The following is a 19,364-nucleotide window of genomic DNA, read 5'->3' on the forward strand; positions in this document are numbered from 1 at the left end:
CCTGCCTCTGTGGCAGAAGTGATGCAGCAGTCAGCAGCGGTCAGTGGGTGTAGTGGGGGGGCAGTCCCAGTCTGGCAAGAGGCTTAGTCCGCTAACCAAGGCGTCTCTGAACCGGCCGACTGTGAAGGCTCGAGAAGGCAGCACACAGGTCTTCTGGCTGAGGATATACTGTGCACATGAGGACCGATAACTTGGGTGTAGGGACTCAACATGCACCGAATAACGGGAAGGACGGGAGGGGACAGTTTAATTGAGATGAGCCCAACAGACTCTTTCAATGGTAAGTAGTTAAAAGCTGGAGCTGCCTTCACTACAGACTTAGAAAAGACATATGACGTGTGAGGTCTTGTATGACAACCTACTGGGAAACAAATTAAGACTAAAACGAGTTTGGTAAATGCCTGTATGAACTACTTATATAAAGTTTTAAAGGATTTTTTTTAACATACAGTAGCCTAAAATTAAAATATTTTACGAGTTTATATTAGTAGTGTGAATAGCTTACATGAACTGAAACTTTCTAACAACCATACCCACATATTATAACCATAACGTCCTGCTAAGGTAAACATTAGACATACAAAAATATACCGTTGTCGGCAAGCCTTTCTGGGACTACAGGCAAATTACAGTAATTACTATGCTAGGAACAACAACATCAACCCCCTTCCCTATGTACACTACATTGTAAGACTCTGAAAAGACATTTCTTTAACTATTTTAAAAAGGGAACCACCCTGCACCCGATTAACGCTATTACCAGCTCACAGTCTAACTTTCTTTTCCATGAAAGCAGCAGTGACCCTACAGCCAGCCAGTCTCTGACAGCTGGCCTGCTTACTGGAAACACTCTGTCACCAGCAGACAGCCACTTTACCCACCAGCACAAACCCCAAATCCCTCTCTGATTTTGGCTGAACATAAATTTTAAACAAACACACAGGCACAAGACCGTGTTTTAGCCATTTATGGTGTTGCTGAAAGAAGAATGAGTCACACTGGATGCTCTCCAGTAACACTGGTATTTGTCAAGTTGATGTAAAAGTGTTGTATTTCATCTGCAGTATAGAGAGAGAGAATGTCATTCTAATAGTCTGTCTTAGACTGAGCTGTGAGCGATCACTGCAGGGTCATGATCTGTCACCGTTACCTTGGTGTTTCTGTGTTTATGGTGTGTTGAGATAACAGTGTTTTCCTTTAATCATACTCACAGCTCCATCTCCAATGACACCCCAAATCTTGTTCATTTTAATTTAGAGGAAGAGAGATTCTACAACGGTGACTCTTTTTTAAACTTAGATTATTGTATTCTATCATGTGACAGAGGGCAGGCTAATTTTTTATTTTTTGTGTAGGAAAAATACATCCAAGTAGTTTTGTTACTTCTGCATATCTCCAGGCGGCTATAGCTGAGGGTCTCAATGTTCACTTACAACTCCGTGTGCTTTTTGTACCACAATGAAGCTGGACATACTGTATGATTATCCAACTATTAGTGGTTGTAGTTTGACCTCACAGATTAGAACTAAGTAGCCTTGATGCTCGTTGTTGCATTAGTGTTCACCATCAATGTAAATATTGTATTACTTACTACCGCCTTGTTTTGATGGGTGAATTTGCTGGTTAAGGTAGGTATATATAAGGGAAGATGCAATACATATAGAACATATTTAATGTAAACAAGCAATGCTTTCTTACTCAGCATGCATACATTCTATCTGACTCAAGTTAACTTTCAGATACCCATAGATACATTTGTGCCAATTTAGTGGTGGGGGGAAAAACTGCAAGAGATAGACAGTAAAAATGTGAGTTAAGGCTTATATGCTCTCTTTGATATTGTTAATCTATTGAACTATTATCATCACAATATTGAAAAACGCAAACACATGTTTCATTTTCTTTTTACATCACTCAGGCCTTGTGTATATGCATGCATGCATGTACCTGAAACTTGCAACTGTAACAGAAAGGGTGGTTTCCTCTCATAGGAAATCAGACAAACCCACCCACTGCTTTTCAGTAGTAAGGCTGTTGAAGTTCTTTTAACAGCTTTTTCAGGTGGCAGTGGCAACAATGAACAACTACAGATACACAACTTAATTCAGCCATACGTATACTAAAAAGTAGTAGTAGCTTGTAGTAGTGTCATGTCTGTTTTATTTGAATAAACCAGAGTCTGAGGAGTTTTCTTTCATAGTCGGTATGGCTTTTTACTGAATGTAATGATGGTTAGTCTCTTGTGCCTGTTCGATTTCTGTGATACAATGAGGCAGAAGCAGCCTTGTGGCATTTCCTCTGTGATCAGCTGCTCTCTGTTGAACAAAGACTCAACTGTGGAGGCTTCATAGCTGGCAGAATGTTGGGCTGAGAGGTTAACACTGAGTGATGCGTCACGGTGTCCTACTGTGCAAAAATATGATCAGCTGTTGATTCTGTGAAAGAATTATATATAGATTAAAAAAAAAAGTTATCTCAAATAATTCAAAGACACCATTAAACTCTAGCCTGAAAGAGTCATGAGTTTTGTAGCTTTAGGTCAAAATCTCATGTAAACTGTACTGGTAATGCTGAAGAAAATTCAAGTTGTTACTGTTCGAGGGTAACATCCCTTAATAAACTTCAACATCTTGCCATATCTTGAAGGTGCAATGTTACAATAATATGCTTTGTAGCTAATTATAACAGCATGTATTATTTTCTTTTAGTTGTTAAATGTTAGTGTAAGAAATTATAATGTGTTTAATCATTTAGGTTAAGCAAAAAAAAAAAGGTGATATAATTAAAAAATGTTTGCCATGGGAAAGCTGCAAATGTGCAGTGCTGTTGGTTAGCTCTATAGAGGATCTATTATAATACTGTTTAGAAAGAGAGAAAGTTTAACATAATACAAGGTTCGAACGCTTGTTTAAGGCCAGTGTACTGTAAGCACATGTTCTGTGTTGCGTCCTGACTAAATATAACCTCAGAGAGACCATCAATTAGGGTGGCTGTACTTCTATTTAAAAACCCAGAGGCTGCAACCCTCTTTCTGTGTATTGTTTTTGGCACGAGTGTTTCCATCAGTACTTGTTGTCTGTCTTGCTTTGCCGTCAGCCCTGCCATTTGATTATGTAACTCTTGTTTCTCAAAAGGCCGTCAGGAATGATGCACAAAACCAATTCTAACCTTCAGTTTTCCTACAGTACTGTAAACATGGTAGCAGGAAGTTCATTGTGTACAAGTCAAATGCTTGATTTCAATTCATCACACAGTCAACTTTCACTTTCAGACACATGGTGGGGTTATCAAACCCCTCAGTCTCATTTCCTGCTGTGTAGTGATTGAATCAAGCAAAGAAACACGGCCGTATGTATTCAGTCTCAGGGATCCTGTTTAGTCATGCTGGCTGGCATGTGAGAGTGCTAACATAACATGTTGCACAGATAGACCACAACATTGGCTGTGGCAGCCCTCCTCTGTTAACCATGTCAGGCAGCCGTTTTAAAGGCCTGAAATTGAACTTTCCTGCCACCCACCAACACATCAGAAATTCAATCTGCTACTTAAATACTTCCATAAACAAACACGTGGAGTTAATATTTTCAATTCAATGTTCCCTATGTTTCTGTGTTGCAGATGATATGAATGGCTACCACCAACAACCCTCGTCCAGCTCAGGATCCCTCCAGCAGGGAGAATCAGCAGAGGTAAACACCAAATCCACAACATGCTATAATATTCACCTGTCGCCATCCCAAGAAGTATTGTCATGTTTTCCTGTTGCTTAGAATGGTTGCACAAAACAAATTCTAACCTTCAGTTTTCCTACAGTACTGTAAACATGGTAGCAGGAAGTTCATTGTGTACAAGTCACATGCTTGATTTAGATTTCCCTCTCCCTCATTTTCCTATTTAATTAACAGTCAACATGGCAGGAGAGTTTAGCTTCTGGATTGTAGCCGAGCACAAGCTCACGGTCTCAGTTTTAAACTAACATCAGTCTTTCCAATGTAATAGTAACCATTTACAGCATGTCAGTTTCATGAGAGAGTTGCGGATAACTTTCATGCTCCTGTCTATTCTCCCTCTTTCGCACTTGAAGTCTCCTTTAACGCCTGATGTGTGTGTAGAGACCTGTGAGTCTCTCAACGCCAGCCTTGCCTCCCTGGCCCCCTCCGACCACAGCGACAATCCGCATATTGAGACTCAGACCTTAGAGCATATCAATTCTTTGACTGGGGTAAGACACCAGTCGAGGACACAGATGCATGCTGGTGTGTTAGTGTCTGTGTGTCTTTGTCATAGTAGTCAAACCTACAGTATAAGTGAGAAAGACCAGGCTGTGTTTATGCCTGACACATAACATGTTCAGAGTGTCATGAGCATTATCTTTAACAATGTTCAAACAAGTGTTGAATGTCGGACATTTCTATCATGTTCTCTGTAAGACTGCGGCTATAAAGTTTTTTTTTAGGCTTTCCCTCACTATACACTCGGTTCCTCCACAGCTGTCGAGAAAGCGGGCGCTTTTCCTGAAGTTTCGTTCCAGGGTACGGCATGGTAAAACAGGCTTGTGATGTGATGCAACTTTCTGCATATAATTTGACTGCCTGGCTTTACTGTATCTCCTTCTTGAGAAGTCTTGTTGGTGTTGGGTTTCTCAGTCGGTATAAGATATGCAGAGAAACGCTTTGACAGCTGAGATGAAATCAATACACATTTCTTTGTAGAGAGCTGATGGTGGCTTCAGAATAGCATGTTGTTTTTTTTTTTTTTTCCAAGTATTCCACAGAGTAATGGAAACACATCAGCATGAGCTGTGTGCGGAGGCATCATGAGAGTTCATTAAAGCTGGAAAAGGCCCTTAACTTGCTTTGTTCTCACCTGTGATATGTGCCCGCTTCACTGGAGAGAAATCAACAATCTCTTCGTAGTAGTGTCACAGCATAATTAGAAGTCCACACTTACTCGTGTAGTCTTTGACACAGACTTTAAACTCTATTTATCTGCCAAGCTGTTTTTTTATGTATTTTACATCTCTGTCTTTTTAAGTGTTTACAGTCAATGCTGTAATCAGGACCCAGCTCCATGCTCATGACCTTGTTGTTTCTGAACATGTCATGTACTGACGGCTTCTTTTTCTCCTCTAAAATCTGGTCTTTCTGAAACATTAGAACAGCAGCTTTTCTTTAAGAACCAAACTAAAGACAGCAACATTTCAGTTGAGTGTAAAACCATATCAATAAGTTTTAGAGGGGAGGCAGCTGCATGTCTATAAGTTACATCTGTAATGAAGAATAAAGACATGCTATTGCACTATGTTGGAAAAGTATGGATGCTCCAATATTGAGAATGTGGATAAAGGAACTTTTTAGAGTGTACGTATTGGTTTGGAGAGACATCGCTAAAGGCAAGCGAAGAGGTTTTGTCCAGCTCTGGGAACCATCTATGAACATTATAGAAGCCAGGAATAAAGGCTTCACCTGAACAGAGATTGTAAAAGAGAAGAGAATATTGTATTTTACTTGTTTTATTACTTGATTGCATTTTATTTTTTAACCAAAAAATGTATGCAAGTTGAGTGTGAGTATCTACCTTTGTGTAGTTTGTGGATACATTTATGTGTTCAGGGTCTCAGACTGTTTAATTGTTACTGTATGTTTCCTTTTGTGTTTCCAAAAAAAAAAAGAAACGCCAAAGAAGAATAAAGACATGAACGTGTTTAGCCGTCTTGTTACTGGAAGTTTAAGCTGAAAGTCTTCAGTTGTCAATGTGAACTTTAAGAGAAGCGAACTGAACCACAAACAACTTTCAGGAAATCTTAGAATTACAGTATTTATATTTCCTTTTTCAGCTCTGAACAAAATTATAACTTTGAAGTCTACAATGTAATAAAACTAGGATATAATCAGGGCATACAGAAGCAGCCATTTACTCAATTATGACAACATTATAAATCTGTTCGCTAACAAAAACGAAACAAGGTAGATGTTATTTAAGTATAAAAAAAAGTAATGGTTTACAACAGAGTTGTTGTCAGGAGCGTTGTAGGGTGATAAGAGGATTCTGCATTATGATACGGTCGCTGTGATATATTTAAATCAAAGTGGTAACCGTTTCTATTTCAAACTCTTCTAGCTCAAAAAAAGAAAAGCTTTGGAGGTACTACTTTAAAGAAACCTCTCCCTGAAGCTGGTAGCCCATTTATCTTACACCATGTTTTACATTTACCCCCCTCAATTAAGATAAAAGACATGTATGTCCAAACACCCAGTAGTTAGGGGTTAGTTGGTAAACGTATAGAACCTTGTGGCTCTACGAGCTCTGGCAGAGGCACTGATTCCATACGGCTGATCTGTAATTACAGAAAATTAGAGAGTCTCTGCAACAACGTCCCAGTTTAAGAAAGCATCCACCCTGCCATAGTCAACATGATCCACTGTAGACTTTGAGGCAATGTAGTCCAGAGGTAAACCAGTATGTATTCATTTTGATAGGTTGAACACATAAACACGAATGTCTCTAGAAGTTTGGTGCAGCAGATGGCAGGCCACCGGCTTTGTAGATTTGTGCAACATGACAAAACTTAACATTGCGTCCCAATTTGCCCTTTGAACATTGTTGTGGTCTCCAGAATGTTTGATTGATTAGTTCAGAGTAGTCAGTCAGAATGTGGAGATTATTCCCCGTGCAGTTATCAGTTTTTGTTGTCTGGAGTTTGGCCTTATCAGAGCAGATATCGGCAAGTGGTGTGCTGTTTTTTTTTTAATCTGATATATCAAAAGACGTGCGTCAGGGACTGTTGTTGTTAATCTGGGGACGGTCAGTGATGTCACCTCCGTTCTCTGATGCTGTGCTCTTCATTACATTAGCAAGCTAGCCAGCAGCAGCAGCAGCTATGTCATCCCTCGTGCTGATGTCATCTCTAAGAGTCTCCTTTACTTCACTCCTAGTACCACTCCTCCTCTCTCTCTGTCTCTAACTCTCCCTTCTCTGGATATCTGAGCGAGTGAGGGCTTGTCCTGGGAAGTGAGTGGAGTGGATGGAGCTCCTCCAGCCCGGGGGATCAGTGGAGAGAGAGAGAGAGAGAGAGAGAGAGAGAGAGAAGCTTTGCTTTCAGGGCCCGACGCTTCACCGCCCGGAGAAAGACAATTTTGCTCTCTAAGGCTGTGGGCACTTCCGCTGATGCATCATAACAGTAAAGGGAGCGGGCCATGGAGGTAAAGTGCTGCTTCCTTTCCTGCCTAATCACACAGTGTTGGGCTGATGGAATGGGCAGACTCCTTCAGGACTACAGTCCAGCAGCCATGTGATGTGGCTGAGCACCATGTTGTAGTTTTTGTGATGCTTTATGTCTTGAGTTCTCTGCATTGTCTGCAGTCCTGTGTAGGTAGCAACCGTTGTGATTGTGGGTCACGTTGTGACAGGGGTTACTGGCACATGGTTATTTTTAGCTTTCTGAGCAGCTGAAGCAGCAACATGAAGCAGTCATGCCCTCCTTTCCTCCCTTAAAGCATTCCTCTGCAGTGGGGCAGTCTTTAGCCATGTAACTAAGTGCTTAAGGGACTGCCCTGGAAGGCTAGTTTTTGCTGAAACACGCATGCTTGGAATTTCTTTGGCCACCATACGGTGTTTCTAGACACTGGATTCAGGATTTACAGAAAAGCAAAAGCAAATACTATTCTGTGAGGCCTGATAAGACCTGTGTTTTTAACTGAGTAGTACTATCCACATGTTTTTTTTTCTATAATACTTAACCTGTTTTGTTTAATTAGAAGTCAAATGCCTGGAAATCAGAGCTCTCACAGGATTATGGGAATATTTCAGTCTGTGATATAACAAGGATTTCTTTGAAAGCCTAAATTCTTTTCTTAAAGGGATAGTGAGCATCATGAAATATTTTAAGTCACAGCCGATGCCTTTCATATGTTGTGCTGCCTGTGTTTGGAGTGATAATATGATAATCAGTATCTCTGTGTTTGATGTGGATTGGAGGCCTTGTTCTTTGGGTGTGCTGTTAGCCACTGACACAGAGCTTGACTGTCTGCTGGTCTGCTGTGGTGGAAACATCCTAAGACTGTTGAACTGATGCTATACTGTATGTGTCTGTTTAAATGCTGCTCTGTTTCTTTATAGATTGACAAACAACAACAGAGCAAAGACTCTGTGTTCTTCCGGGATGGATTGCGTAGGATTGACTTTGTCCTGTCCTATGTTGACGACAAAGATGGGGAGAGGAAACAGGTAAGGCTAACAACTTCCAGTACCGTTTATACTAAATTAGATCCATTTCCATAGATGACTCACTGAATGCAAATGTTCAAGACTGGATGTCTCCAATGAGGCACCCTTAACTTAGAGAACAAGATGCATGACAGATAAAAAAGACAAAGCATTTGTCATAGTTGAGAGCAAAATATAAACATAAAAGAAAGTGTTTTCTGCATTGTTAAGTATAACAATACTGTTATATATAGAAATATTATATATAAAGAAAGTGTTTAAGAAGGGCAATATTTGCTTGAGTACTGGCAAGTGTTTGTCTTTTTCAGCTCTAAAGAGCAAAACAACAGATGTATTGTGTATTTTGACAATAGCTCATTGTTTTGAAATCCCAGAATATCCCATAGTTTTATTTCCTCTTCTTGATTGAAACAGTAAGCGCTGTTTCTTACAGGAAATCCTCAGAGATCACAGTGCGTGTCAGCAGCATACTCTAAATACCACGACACTGATGAAGCTATACAAACGTTTTTTCCTTTGCTTGTATCAGTAATCCTCAGTAAGGTCACATCTAGAGATAAACTTGCATCCCTATTTTCTTAAGTAAATTACATTAAAGGTATTTTAAAACTTTTTTAGGCCTCGTGTGGCTTGTTTCTCTGTTAGCTGTGTGCTACTGAAAGGCTTCAGTGTTTGATGCTAAGCTGTTATACTTCACATCCATGTGTCACCAGCCTTCTGGTATGGAGGATCTTTGTCTCAGCAGACTCACATTTTACTAACAGTCTTGCCAGTGAGTCAACCGACGGACCTCTGGCCTCGTCAGGAAATCGCTCATTTTTTCCACTGGATGAGGAAGGGCAACAGGAGGCCAGTTCCTGTGTATTGTCCACATGTGTTGTAAATTTCAGCTCTAACAAGGGGGGACTGTTTTTTAGATGACATGGGAGATTTTTTTTTTTTGAGCCTATTTCCAAACACCTTTTACCTTGATCAAAGAATAATTTGGTAGCATTACACCATATTACATCACTACCCCAAGTTACTCTCACTACCCCAAGTAACTTCATCACTTGTTATCTATTCCCCTTTTCCTGTTATATCATGTTAGTAAATATATTTCCTGTTATATCATGTTAGTAAATATATTAATATTTTCTTCGTATTTTTTTCTGTAGGAACGGAGAAGGGTGTACGAGTCAAATCTTGAAAATGTGGGCCTGGAGCTGGAGACAGAAGATAAGATAGTAAGAGCCTCCAGATGTTGTTTGTTTATGAAAAAGTAGCACAAAAAGAATGGCCGTATATTTATGTGTGTGTCTGTGTTCTGCTGCTGCTTTTGAGTGCTTTTTTAAAATTCTTCTTGTTTTAAGAAGAAAGAAAAAGTTGAACAATATACAGTAAACTTGCTCAATAGTTATCTGTGATGCATAAAATGACACTTCTCTGGGGTTCCTACTTTATCAGTAAATTTGTGTTTAGGCGTATTCATCTGTAGCCCTTATCTTATGTAGTGCCACCTGTCTTATTGTCTTTAGGAGTCGGAAGATGGGAAGACCTATTTTGTGAAGATCCACGCTCCGTGGGAAGTGTTAGCAACCTACGCGGATGTGCTGAAGATAAAGGTCCCATTTAAAGCCAACGACATCCCAGACAACAGCGAGATGCCCATGAACTGGCTGTCCACCCCTTTCCGCCTGCCAGAGCACATCATGCACCCTGAGCCGGATTATTTCACAGCTCCATTCAACAAGAGCAAGTCTGACTTCTTCCTGATCGACAACAAGGACACTTTCTTTCCCCCTTCTACTCGAAACAGGATAGTAAGGATGTTTAGGCCTCGACTTTCTCATCTTTTTGTGCCCTTCAAATTACATAACCCACTTTACAGTCTGCAGTTTTCTACTCATGTGTTGCATTTTAAATAAGGCATATTTAAATCCAATGTCAAGATTTAAGAGGTTATGTTTCTTAAAACCTTAATGTCCTCTCATTTTTCTCCCTGCACAGGTCTACTACATCTTGTCCCGCTGTTATTACATCAGCGATGAATGTGCAGAAAAAGACAAAAAGGGAATCAAGAGGTTACTCAACAATGGCACCTACTCTGCTGCCTACGCGCTACATGATGTAAGCCTCGTTTTTAAAAAGTTTTTTTTAATTATAAGACTAAGATACCGTGTCATCAATGTGCATTCATTGCTTTCCAGCACTTACATACTGTTTGACGTTGGTTGTATTTTGCTTTTCACGGATTGTTTATTTTGCAATAAATGGAAAGCGGTTGTGAAGTGTGTCTTCTTTGTGTGTGCAGTGTAGATACTGGAAAAAATCAAGGGATGCAAACTGCGAAAGTGAGAGATTCAGCCTCTACAAATACTGGGCTGGATTCGGCTCGTTCTTCAAGGAGCAGCCCCTCAATCTCATAAGGTAAGACTTGAAAAACAGGGAGTAAAATATCAAATGTGTATTGACTCCACATAAATCTGGTATCAGAGGAACTTAGAGAACATGATTTTTCTTTTAACAGGAAATATTATGGGGAGAAGATAGGTATTTATTTTGCCTGGCTGGGTTTCTACACTGAGATGTTGTTGTTTGCTGCTATAGTTGGGACAATTTGTTTCGTCTATGGAGTCCTCACCTACGATGACAACGAGTGGAGGTAATTTTTTCAAAGATTACTCGCCTGCCTAGTTAGGTTTTGGAAATATGCTATTTTTTTATTTCTGTCATTGTTGTTCTTTTAATGAAAACGAATAATTGCCTTACAGTAAAGAAATATGTAGTGAGAAAATCGGAGGTGAAATTGTCATGTGCCCGCTGTGTGACAAGAAATGTGGCTATTGGAAACTCAACGCAACATGCAACTCCTCATGGGTAAGACATCCTGGCTCTAGGTTTTCTATTATTATGATACATATGGTTCCAACTTTATGTGAGATTTAAAGCACAGTTGGTGCTAAATGAGAATAAATCCCGTGTTTTTTATCTAATTTTTTCTCAAATATGTCCTTCTTTCAGCAATCACACATGTTTGACAATGTAGGAACTGTGTTCTTTGCCATATTTATGGGGATTTGGGGTGAGTAAAAATGTCTACTCTAAGCTTTAAGTATTTTATATACCAGTGCTCCACCTTGTGGTCAATTTTGAACTGTTCCAACTAATTTAAAAATCACAGTTTCCGACCTTTGCTTCCATAACCATGAGAAAGTATTACCTCGTTCACTTGCTAAATAGTTTGATAAACAATGACACTTCTGCCACAACACCTACATGATAGACGTAAAAGAGGCTGAAATCACTGACTACTTACACTCGCTGGTTGGTTGCTCTACAGTGACGCTGTTTCTGGAGTTCTGGAAGAGGCGGCAGGCTCGCCTGGAGTATGAGTGGGATCTGGTTGACTTTGAGGAGGAGCAACAGCAGCTTCAGCTTCGACCAGAGTACGAGACCAAGTGCACCAACCGCAAGCTGAACCGCATCACACAGGTGTTTGAGTGCTCATGATATACTAACATATTGTATGTGTCTGCTTTATCTTTATCTAGCCTTAATATAGATTTACTGGATAGGTATTCTGTATGGTAGACTTGAACATATTACAGTATCTGTTACATTTATTGGATAGAGCCTCACACTGAAGAGCATTAGTAAGTGAAATATACAGGCACAGACTTGTGAAGTGAACGGATACTTGTTGTTGTAATTTGCTTTGACCACATCCCACCCGTCTGTAGGAAATGGAGTTGATTCTTGAAAGGACTCCTACAAATCTAATGGGGAAATTGTTTGTGTGCTGGGCCACCGTGCTACTCTGGGTAAGGGTAGCACTTTCCGAGGAATGTCAAATTGAGGAGGACGAGGTTTCGGTGTGGTTCAGTTTGTGTAGATAACAGACCTTTCTGGAAAGACTCAGAGGCATGAGTTTCCTCCTGTGGCACATTACTGTTTGTCTGGTTGCTCGACATCTTGTGAGGTTTTTCCAAAAGCATGACTTCACCGGGAGACTGCTTGGTGAAAGAATTGGATTGTGGTTGAAATGCGTACACACAAAAAAAAAAAAAAAAAACTGCCATTGGGTGATCTAGCTCTGCCTCCAAGTCCAGCGGTGTTAAAGGAGCCAGGCCTTTCACAGACGTCTTTTCAGGATATAACAAAGGGTGACTTACTCCCATGTCCATGCTTTGCTTGCTTATGATTTAGGAAATGGAGCCCTACTTACCCATAACAACCCAGTGTGCACGCACATGTCTGTCTGGAGCCACCGTCCTGTTCTGGGTGAGCATAGTATCTTTGGCGTACTTGGTGAATCTATACCTGTTCATGACACTGTCCATCATCATCATCATTCAATCATGTGAATAGAGATGTTCTGATACCTATGGTAGTATCAGAAATGCTTCTGATAGTGGCTAAAGGGCAGCATCAGTTATTTGTAAGTACACATGTCAATCCTTGATCCAAAAATAAAATGTATTAGCTTCTATAATTATCTACTCTTTTTTCTTCTCAAAAGCAGTAGCCCATACAGCAAGGATATTGATTATTGCCTAATTATTATATTATTATAGTGTTTTAGTTGGGCAAACAATTGATTTGAGGTTAATTATAAAAAACAACGGTGCCAGGCCAGCATAAAGTGCAACATCAGTCAAACTGTCAGCAATCTGTTTCTTCTTATCTCACGTTTTAATCAAGTATTTTTTAATACAAGGATCAGATAAATAAAGGAGTTGGTTATCAGAAGGGAAGAAAGTGGTATCAGGACATCTCTGCATGTGATCAGAGCCAGTATATATAAAACTGTGAGCTGTTGGGGGTTGAGACAAAGCCATAACTATCTAAAAGATTACACAGAGAAAATGGGGCAAAACTGTGTAATTCTGAGAATCCTTATCCCTTTAAGATCAACGTTTTACAGCTTTTTATACATACTGACCTTATTTTCATCGCACTTGTGTACTCATGTTTTGAAATAAAACTACAGCTTTGAAATGAGCCTATATGAAGGTTATGGTGGATTTCCTTTAAGTATGTGTCATGTGTGCATGACAACATCTTTTAACATGTTTGTGGGCAATAATTCTGCTTGCTTCATTTGTCTGTATGTGTTTGCTGTTTGCACTTTGCATCACACTTGGTGTTCACTGTACTGTTGTCTTGTGACTTGCCGTGTAGTTGTCTTTCATGTTGTCACTCTTGTCTCTGTCCTGAAGATCTCATTGATCATTGCCTGCATCATCGGGGTGATAGCGTACCGCCTGGCGGTATACGCAGCCTTCGCCAGCATCATGAAGGACAGTCCCACCACCAACCTGCAGGTGGTCGGCCATCTCATCACGCCACAGCTGGCCACCTCGGTCACTGCCTCCTGCATCAACTTCATCATCATCATGATCCTCAATCTCATGTATGAGAGAGTGGCTGTTTGGATCACTGACATGGGTGAGGGGTCAGACCAGAGAGAAAACCATCGATTTTTACATTGCTCTGTCTTTTCCATTTTGTGTTTCAAGTATTCAATGTTTTTGATTCTATTTGCGTTTGGTCTAAAACCTTTCATTATGTTGCAGAAATTCCCAAAACCCACCTTGAGTATGAGAACAAGCTGACAGTGAAGATGTTCCTCTTCCAATTTGTGAACTACTACTCCTCCTGCTTCTACGTGGCGTTCTTTAAGGGCAAATTTGTGGGCTATCCTGGAGATTATGTTTATATGTTTGGGAAGTGGAGCAAACTGAGGAATGAAGAGGTACCAGATGCATGAAGTCATCTAAGATTAGCAGTGGCTCTTAAAGTAGATACGGAGCTGCCTTTGAACAAATGTATTCTTTCTCTTTCACAGTGTGACCCGGGTGGCTGTTTGATTGAGTTAACCACTCAGCTGGTGATAGTGATGACAGGAAAACAAGTTTGGGGCAACATCCAGGAGGCTCTGGTCCCGTGAGTAGTCCAACTGAAGCGACCATTCAAAGCTAAATCCATCTGCATACAGAGGAGATACATTATTGTTAACTTCACACACTTCAAAGGCTTTACAGCATCACAAAACTCATAGATACATGAACCATTTTCCCCCAAAGTTATAGTAAATGTGTAAAGTTATCCCTGAAAACATGAGGAATTCATTTCTTACAGTGAGCTAGCCAAGACATCACTAAGAAAAGCACTGTGTCAGTTTATTGAGCATCCACCAACCATTACTCATAAGCCTGTGCAGAATTCAGATGTTTAAGAATAACAACAATATTCAGTTAATTTGATTGCTGACTTACCAGCAGGCGTTATCTTAACAAACAAAAAAAAAACAATATTAAGAAATGTTATCATGTTAGAGTGAGAAAGGGACAGGTGTAAACAACAAGATGAATGGTGTCTGAATTCCATTAAGTTTCTTTAGTTTTCAGGGTTCTGGTACAAAATGATATCAAACAAATCCATCAACAGTTTAATAACATCATCATCTGTGCTTTAAGAACTATGATGGTGAACATGTTTAATGTGCAAAAGGTCTATTTTCAGTCGCTGCTCAATCATTAGACATGATGGAAGTATCATGTCCATTCATGACGTTGACTTTTGGAACGAGTTCAATTTGAAATATTTAATGTTGTAAAAAATAAACATATCTTCAGAGTAATTGTGTACAGTTACTTGCAGCACTTTCATGCCTGTCAGAGGGTGAATTATCTCAGCTGAAAGCTCTTTATTGCCCCCTTGTGGTCTTAGGTGGCTGATGAACTGGTGGGGCAGCAGAAAGGCACGAAGCCACCCAGAGACTCTGTACAGCCGCTGGGAGCAGGACCACGACCTGCAGGGCTTTGGACAGCTGGGTCTCTTCTACGAGTATCTGGAAATGGGTAAATATTCAGCTGAGAGAGAGATTCAGAGACAAACTAGTTATCAGTCAAAACCATTTATGTGACGTCTAGTTTAGGCCAAGACCGGAGGGGTATACCACAAAGTGAGTTTGTTATACTCAGCCTTTCTTTGAGCGGGCTGCTTAGACAAACCCAGCAGTAGCAGTTAGAGCTATCGGGTATCACTAAGCTGGTTATGAACTAATAACTCCAGCTTCCTGCTTCAGGCTCTGAGCATGCAGACGGTTTCAAAATCGATGAATAATGAACAAGAGTTATTGTGGTATTGAAAACAACACTGCTGCTTCATGAAAGGATGACCCAGAAAATGTTAATTCTTATATCAATTTATTTGTTGACTTTAACAACCCCAGAAACTGTCAGTGCATCCCCCCGTTTATTTCTGATGTGACAGCTTCACATAGGATAGTACAACTTTTAACTTTAACAATACACATCAGCATTATAATCAGGAATGGTAATTAGTTTAAATATTTACACTTGATGAACAATACAAAACAACTTTAGTGTTTGGCCAAATTTAAGTCAAAGTAGTTTATTGATTTGATATATAAATATGTGGTAAATCAATTTTATTGTGTCTGTGTTTTCATTGTGTAAAACGAACTTTGCAGGATATGAAGACTTATCATAATAAACAATACAAAGTTTCTTAAGATGCTGTTCCTTTATTGTTTTGTTACTGTAGTGTTGATCTGTTGACATTAATACACTTTAAGTGTGAATCTGACATGAAATAAACGAGAGGAGAGAGACTGAGTTAGAATATATAAATCATTAACTGAATGCGTAGGCTCCATTATGTGATGCACACATTTTGTGTTACTGTAACAATTACAAGTCTAAAAGTTTCCATGAATATATTCCGAAGGATATATATAATGTATGTAATAATTCATAAAAGTACAGTACTTTAAATCCAATTTAAAGTCTCAACTCAGACTCATAACTTAGTCCAGAACAGGTTTAGAGAGAACCTGCTTCGTGACACTGAAAAAAACTCTGCACCCCGCAGGCCAAGGGCAAAACTGATACAAACATGGGTAATTAACTACAAAAGTAATTAAGAAAATGTGGAGAATATAGGAACACAGAAGTTTATTTAATTTCAGATAAATGAAGTTACCTGAGATTCTGCATAACGTGTTGTTTTTGTCCTGCGGTCTTTGACTGACTTCTCTCTTATTTCTGTCTCCTAGTGATCCAGTTTGGTTTCATCACCCTGTTTGTGGCCTCCTTCCCCCTTGCACCCCTGATGGCACTCATGAACAACATCATTGAGGTGAGAGTGGATGCCTGGAAACTCACCACACAGTTCAGGCGTCCTGTAGCAGCAAAAGCTCACAGCATTGGAGCCTGGCAGGAGATCCTCAATGGGATGGCTGTCCTCTCTGTCGTCACAAATGTGAGTGCTGGGCTGCATGTGTGTCCTTTGAATCCACTCCTTTTCTAGTTTTGTCTCTCGTTTGTCCTCACACTCTCCTCTGCTCTCCAGGCGTTCATTGTGGCCTTCACCTCTGATATGATCCCTCGGCTCGTGTACATGTACGCCTACCAGCCAGAGGAGTTGAATATGAAAGGCTACATAAACAGCAGTCTGTCTGTCTTTAATATCTCTGAGATACCACTGGCCAACAGACCGGAGGATGGGGAGAACCCTCTCTGGTTCAACAACTCCATCACTACCTGCAGGTGTGTGGGATTCTCAGACAGAAACCGATTGCTGATTTAAGCTGGTCACATGTTATGTATGTGAAATCAAAGTAACTAAACGTAGTAAAGTCAAAGTTATCCTCTGACCAAAATGAAGTGTCTCATTCAAAGTTTATTCTAGTTTTTCAATACAAAATGTATTTATTAAACCCTCATAAACACAACTTAGCTAAACATGATGCACAGACGCGTTAAACATTACATAACTTCAGATTTAAATGTGTGTTTAGTAATTTTCAACTGGCTTTAAAATGCAGTTTTGTAATATATTGTCTGTTGTCTGGGGCGTAATACCAGAGCCTCTATTTCTTTGTTTTTCTTTGTCAAATGGACAGAAGACCGACATTGAACAATCCTAAGTTAAAGTGATGAATATATCTACTTTATATATTAAATCATCTAGAAATTGTAATTCATGACATTTTCATTTTTTGTAGGTATCGTGATTATCGCTACCCTCCAGACCATGAGAAGCGGTACACCCACACTATGCAGTTCTGGCATATTCTGGCTGCGAAGCTGGCTTTCATCATTATCATGGAGGTAAAAGCAGGCTGCAGTGTTTCTATTAGCAACCCCAAAAAACAAACATTTTCTTAATCCGTGCCGAGCTTTTCATTTTTAGTGTTGTTCTTAGATTAAATGAATACATACCCTTTGTGCTCTCTCCCTCTTCAGCATGTCGTGTTTGTGGTGAAGTTCTTTGTGGCCTGGATGATTCCTGACATCCCCTCTGACGTCAGGGCTCGAGTGAAGAGAGAGCGCTACCTGGTCCAGGAGTATCTCCATAACTATGAAGTGGAGAAGCTGAAGATCCAGCTCAGCCAAAACAGTCATAATGATTGTAACTGCACGCCTATGATATATCCGTCTTTACCCAAACATGAGGTGCTGTCAGAGTGTCTCTAGCCCAGTGAGCTGCTCGGTCAGCTCCACATGAAGGGAAGACATGGTCAAATCGATTGTCCTGCTTGTTTATTAAGATACTGAGCATCACTCTGCTGAAGTTCTATTAAAGCGCTAGAGGCTTCGTCACTTCTAAAACATACTCCTCTACTTATGTGCTGACAAAGGAAGTGTACACATGTGAAAGGCCAGGTCTCCATGCATGCTGAAACCTGAGGCCGAATCAAACCTCTGTCTAGAATTGATGTCTTTTCACTCTCTATGTTGTAACCAAAGTGCTGAGAATAATCCAAACTTGCTGTAAGTGAAAGAGAGAGGATATTGAATACACTGTGTCTAAGACAGGCAACGTATGCTTGTTTTAATACAAGACTATTTATTTAAGTGCCACTAGGAGTAACCAAAGGTTAGATGCCTTAATATATCATACACTTACTGTATTATTGGCTCTAATTGCCAGTAAAATAAGAGCTGATTTTATTGCAAACAGAGCTTGCTCATTATGTGGTTTGAGTATTTCCATTATTTGTATGCACAGCTGTATGAAGGCTTGACCTAGTTTTTTTTTTTAATTACTTTTTCACATGTTGCTTTAATCTGTTAAGAGTCTAACAGTTTCTCCTGGCTGTAATCTGACATGTGGAGTATCTTTTTATGAAGACTAATCTGTGCTGCTGTTGCTACTGTGAGTAAAGGCAGATTACGTCCTGCCATGGCCAGTTATGAGCACTATCAGCTGTTATATGATCACTGTTGATATCGAGTCCCGTTTCTGGAGATAAGAAGCCTAAAAAAAGCTCTGAGAAAGTGAAGAGATCCCTTTTCAATGTGCCCCTGTTTACCAACACGAGCTAATGAAAGCTTGCTCTGCTCACTGAACTTTCTCATTTGCTGGTGCGTTTCACAACTGTGGGTATAGAGAAAGAAAGATACACATTCTGGTTTTTTTTTGCACAAAGCACTTAATGAAACGAATCTACCACGACTTAAACATGTCGGTCTACTTGTCATGACACTACGTGTTGATAATCGGTGTCAGGAAGCAGCTATGTTAATTATTTTATTCATTTAAATGGGACAAGAGTTGTAGGCTATGTTTATGTTGAGATGAAAGACAAAATATGTAGCTTTTTTTTTTTATTATATGAAGGATTTCATTACGCTGGCTTCATAGAAATATCAGAGAAGTATCTGTTGAAGAATTTAAGGTAAAATAGCTCGCTGTGCTACGAACTCAGGCAACTAGATATATACAGATGTGACAACGTTGCAGAGAGCAGTGTTAAAGTTTCCCTTTCCACACCCTACGCTCAGACAAACTTATGCCTGTTGATGCCTTAATATACATAATACAACCTTTCTATTTTGTATTTCCCTTTACTTTTCTTAATGTTTCTTCTCATGTCTACTTTTGTTATGCTTTAATTCTAATTTTATACCGTTACCATAGTTGGAAAAATGGTGAACCCGTTGACTGTATGCTTCAAGTTAAAATCTCATGTTTTCATTCATTTCTTTTTTGTAATTGTCCTTTATCTAAAATGTGTATTGTAAGCGGTGACAAATTTCCAAAAATAAACCTTATCCGACATGATTTGGATCAGTCTTTGTGTAAGGACATGAAAGTTTCTGCTCACATGACAGATGGCCTGA

The 19,364-nt window shown here is 39.7% G+C and overlaps 1 protein-coding gene across 7 annotated transcripts; it reads left to right on the top strand.

Moving 5' to 3' along the window:
- The first annotated feature begins 44 nt into the window (after nucleotides 1–44).
- On the top strand, nucleotides 45–19,305 carry ano5a (anoctamin 5a). 7 transcript variants are annotated; one of them, XM_061035535.1, is made up of 22 exons: nucleotides 45–280; nucleotides 3,619–3,689; nucleotides 4,085–4,222; nucleotides 4,491–4,532; nucleotides 8,119–8,226; nucleotides 9,384–9,452; nucleotides 9,744–10,028; nucleotides 10,216–10,335; nucleotides 10,520–10,635; nucleotides 10,736–10,870; nucleotides 10,980–11,085; nucleotides 11,230–11,290; nucleotides 11,549–11,700; nucleotides 11,949–12,029; nucleotides 13,428–13,656; nucleotides 13,785–13,963; nucleotides 14,057–14,154; nucleotides 14,941–15,071; nucleotides 16,292–16,497; nucleotides 16,588–16,784; nucleotides 17,243–17,348; nucleotides 17,484–19,305. In XM_061035535.1, exons 1-22 carry the CDS (start codon nucleotides 211–213, stop codon nucleotides 17,712–17,714), a joined length of 2,931 nt encoding a protein of 976 aa, XP_060891518.1. In that variant the 5' UTR covers nucleotides 45–210; the 3' UTR covers nucleotides 17,715–19,305. The 7 variants fall into 7 exon arrangements, with proteins under 7 accessions (XP_060891518.1, XP_060891520.1, XP_060891519.1 ...); XM_061035536.1 differs by lacking the exon at nucleotides 11,949–12,029 and adding an exon at nucleotides 12,415–12,489 and having other exon boundaries at nucleotides 46–280; XM_061035537.1 differs by lacking the exon at nucleotides 4,491–4,532.
- Nucleotides 19,306–19,364: the final 59 nt, after the last annotated feature.

This window comes from Labrus mixtus, chromosome 4, assembly GCF_963584025.1.
Source record: "Labrus mixtus chromosome 4, fLabMix1.1, whole genome shotgun sequence".
Classification (NCBI taxonomy): Eukaryota; Metazoa; Chordata; class Actinopteri; order Labriformes; family Labridae; genus Labrus; species Labrus mixtus.

Excerpts from the sequence above, each read along its gene's own strand:
- ano5a (XM_061035535.1), top strand. The coding sequence starts at position 211 with ATGCACCGAATAACGGGAAGGACGGGAGGGGACAGTTTAATTGAGATG. Across the intron at positions 14,155-14,940 it reads ATCCAGGAGGCTCTGGTCCC|GTGGCTGATGAACTGGTGGG; the intron begins GTGAGTAGTCCA and ends TTGTGGTCTTAG. Across the intron at positions 16,785-17,242 it reads AACTCCATCACTACCTGCAG|GTATCGTGATTATCGCTACC; the intron begins GTGTGTGGGATT and ends CATTTTTTGTAG.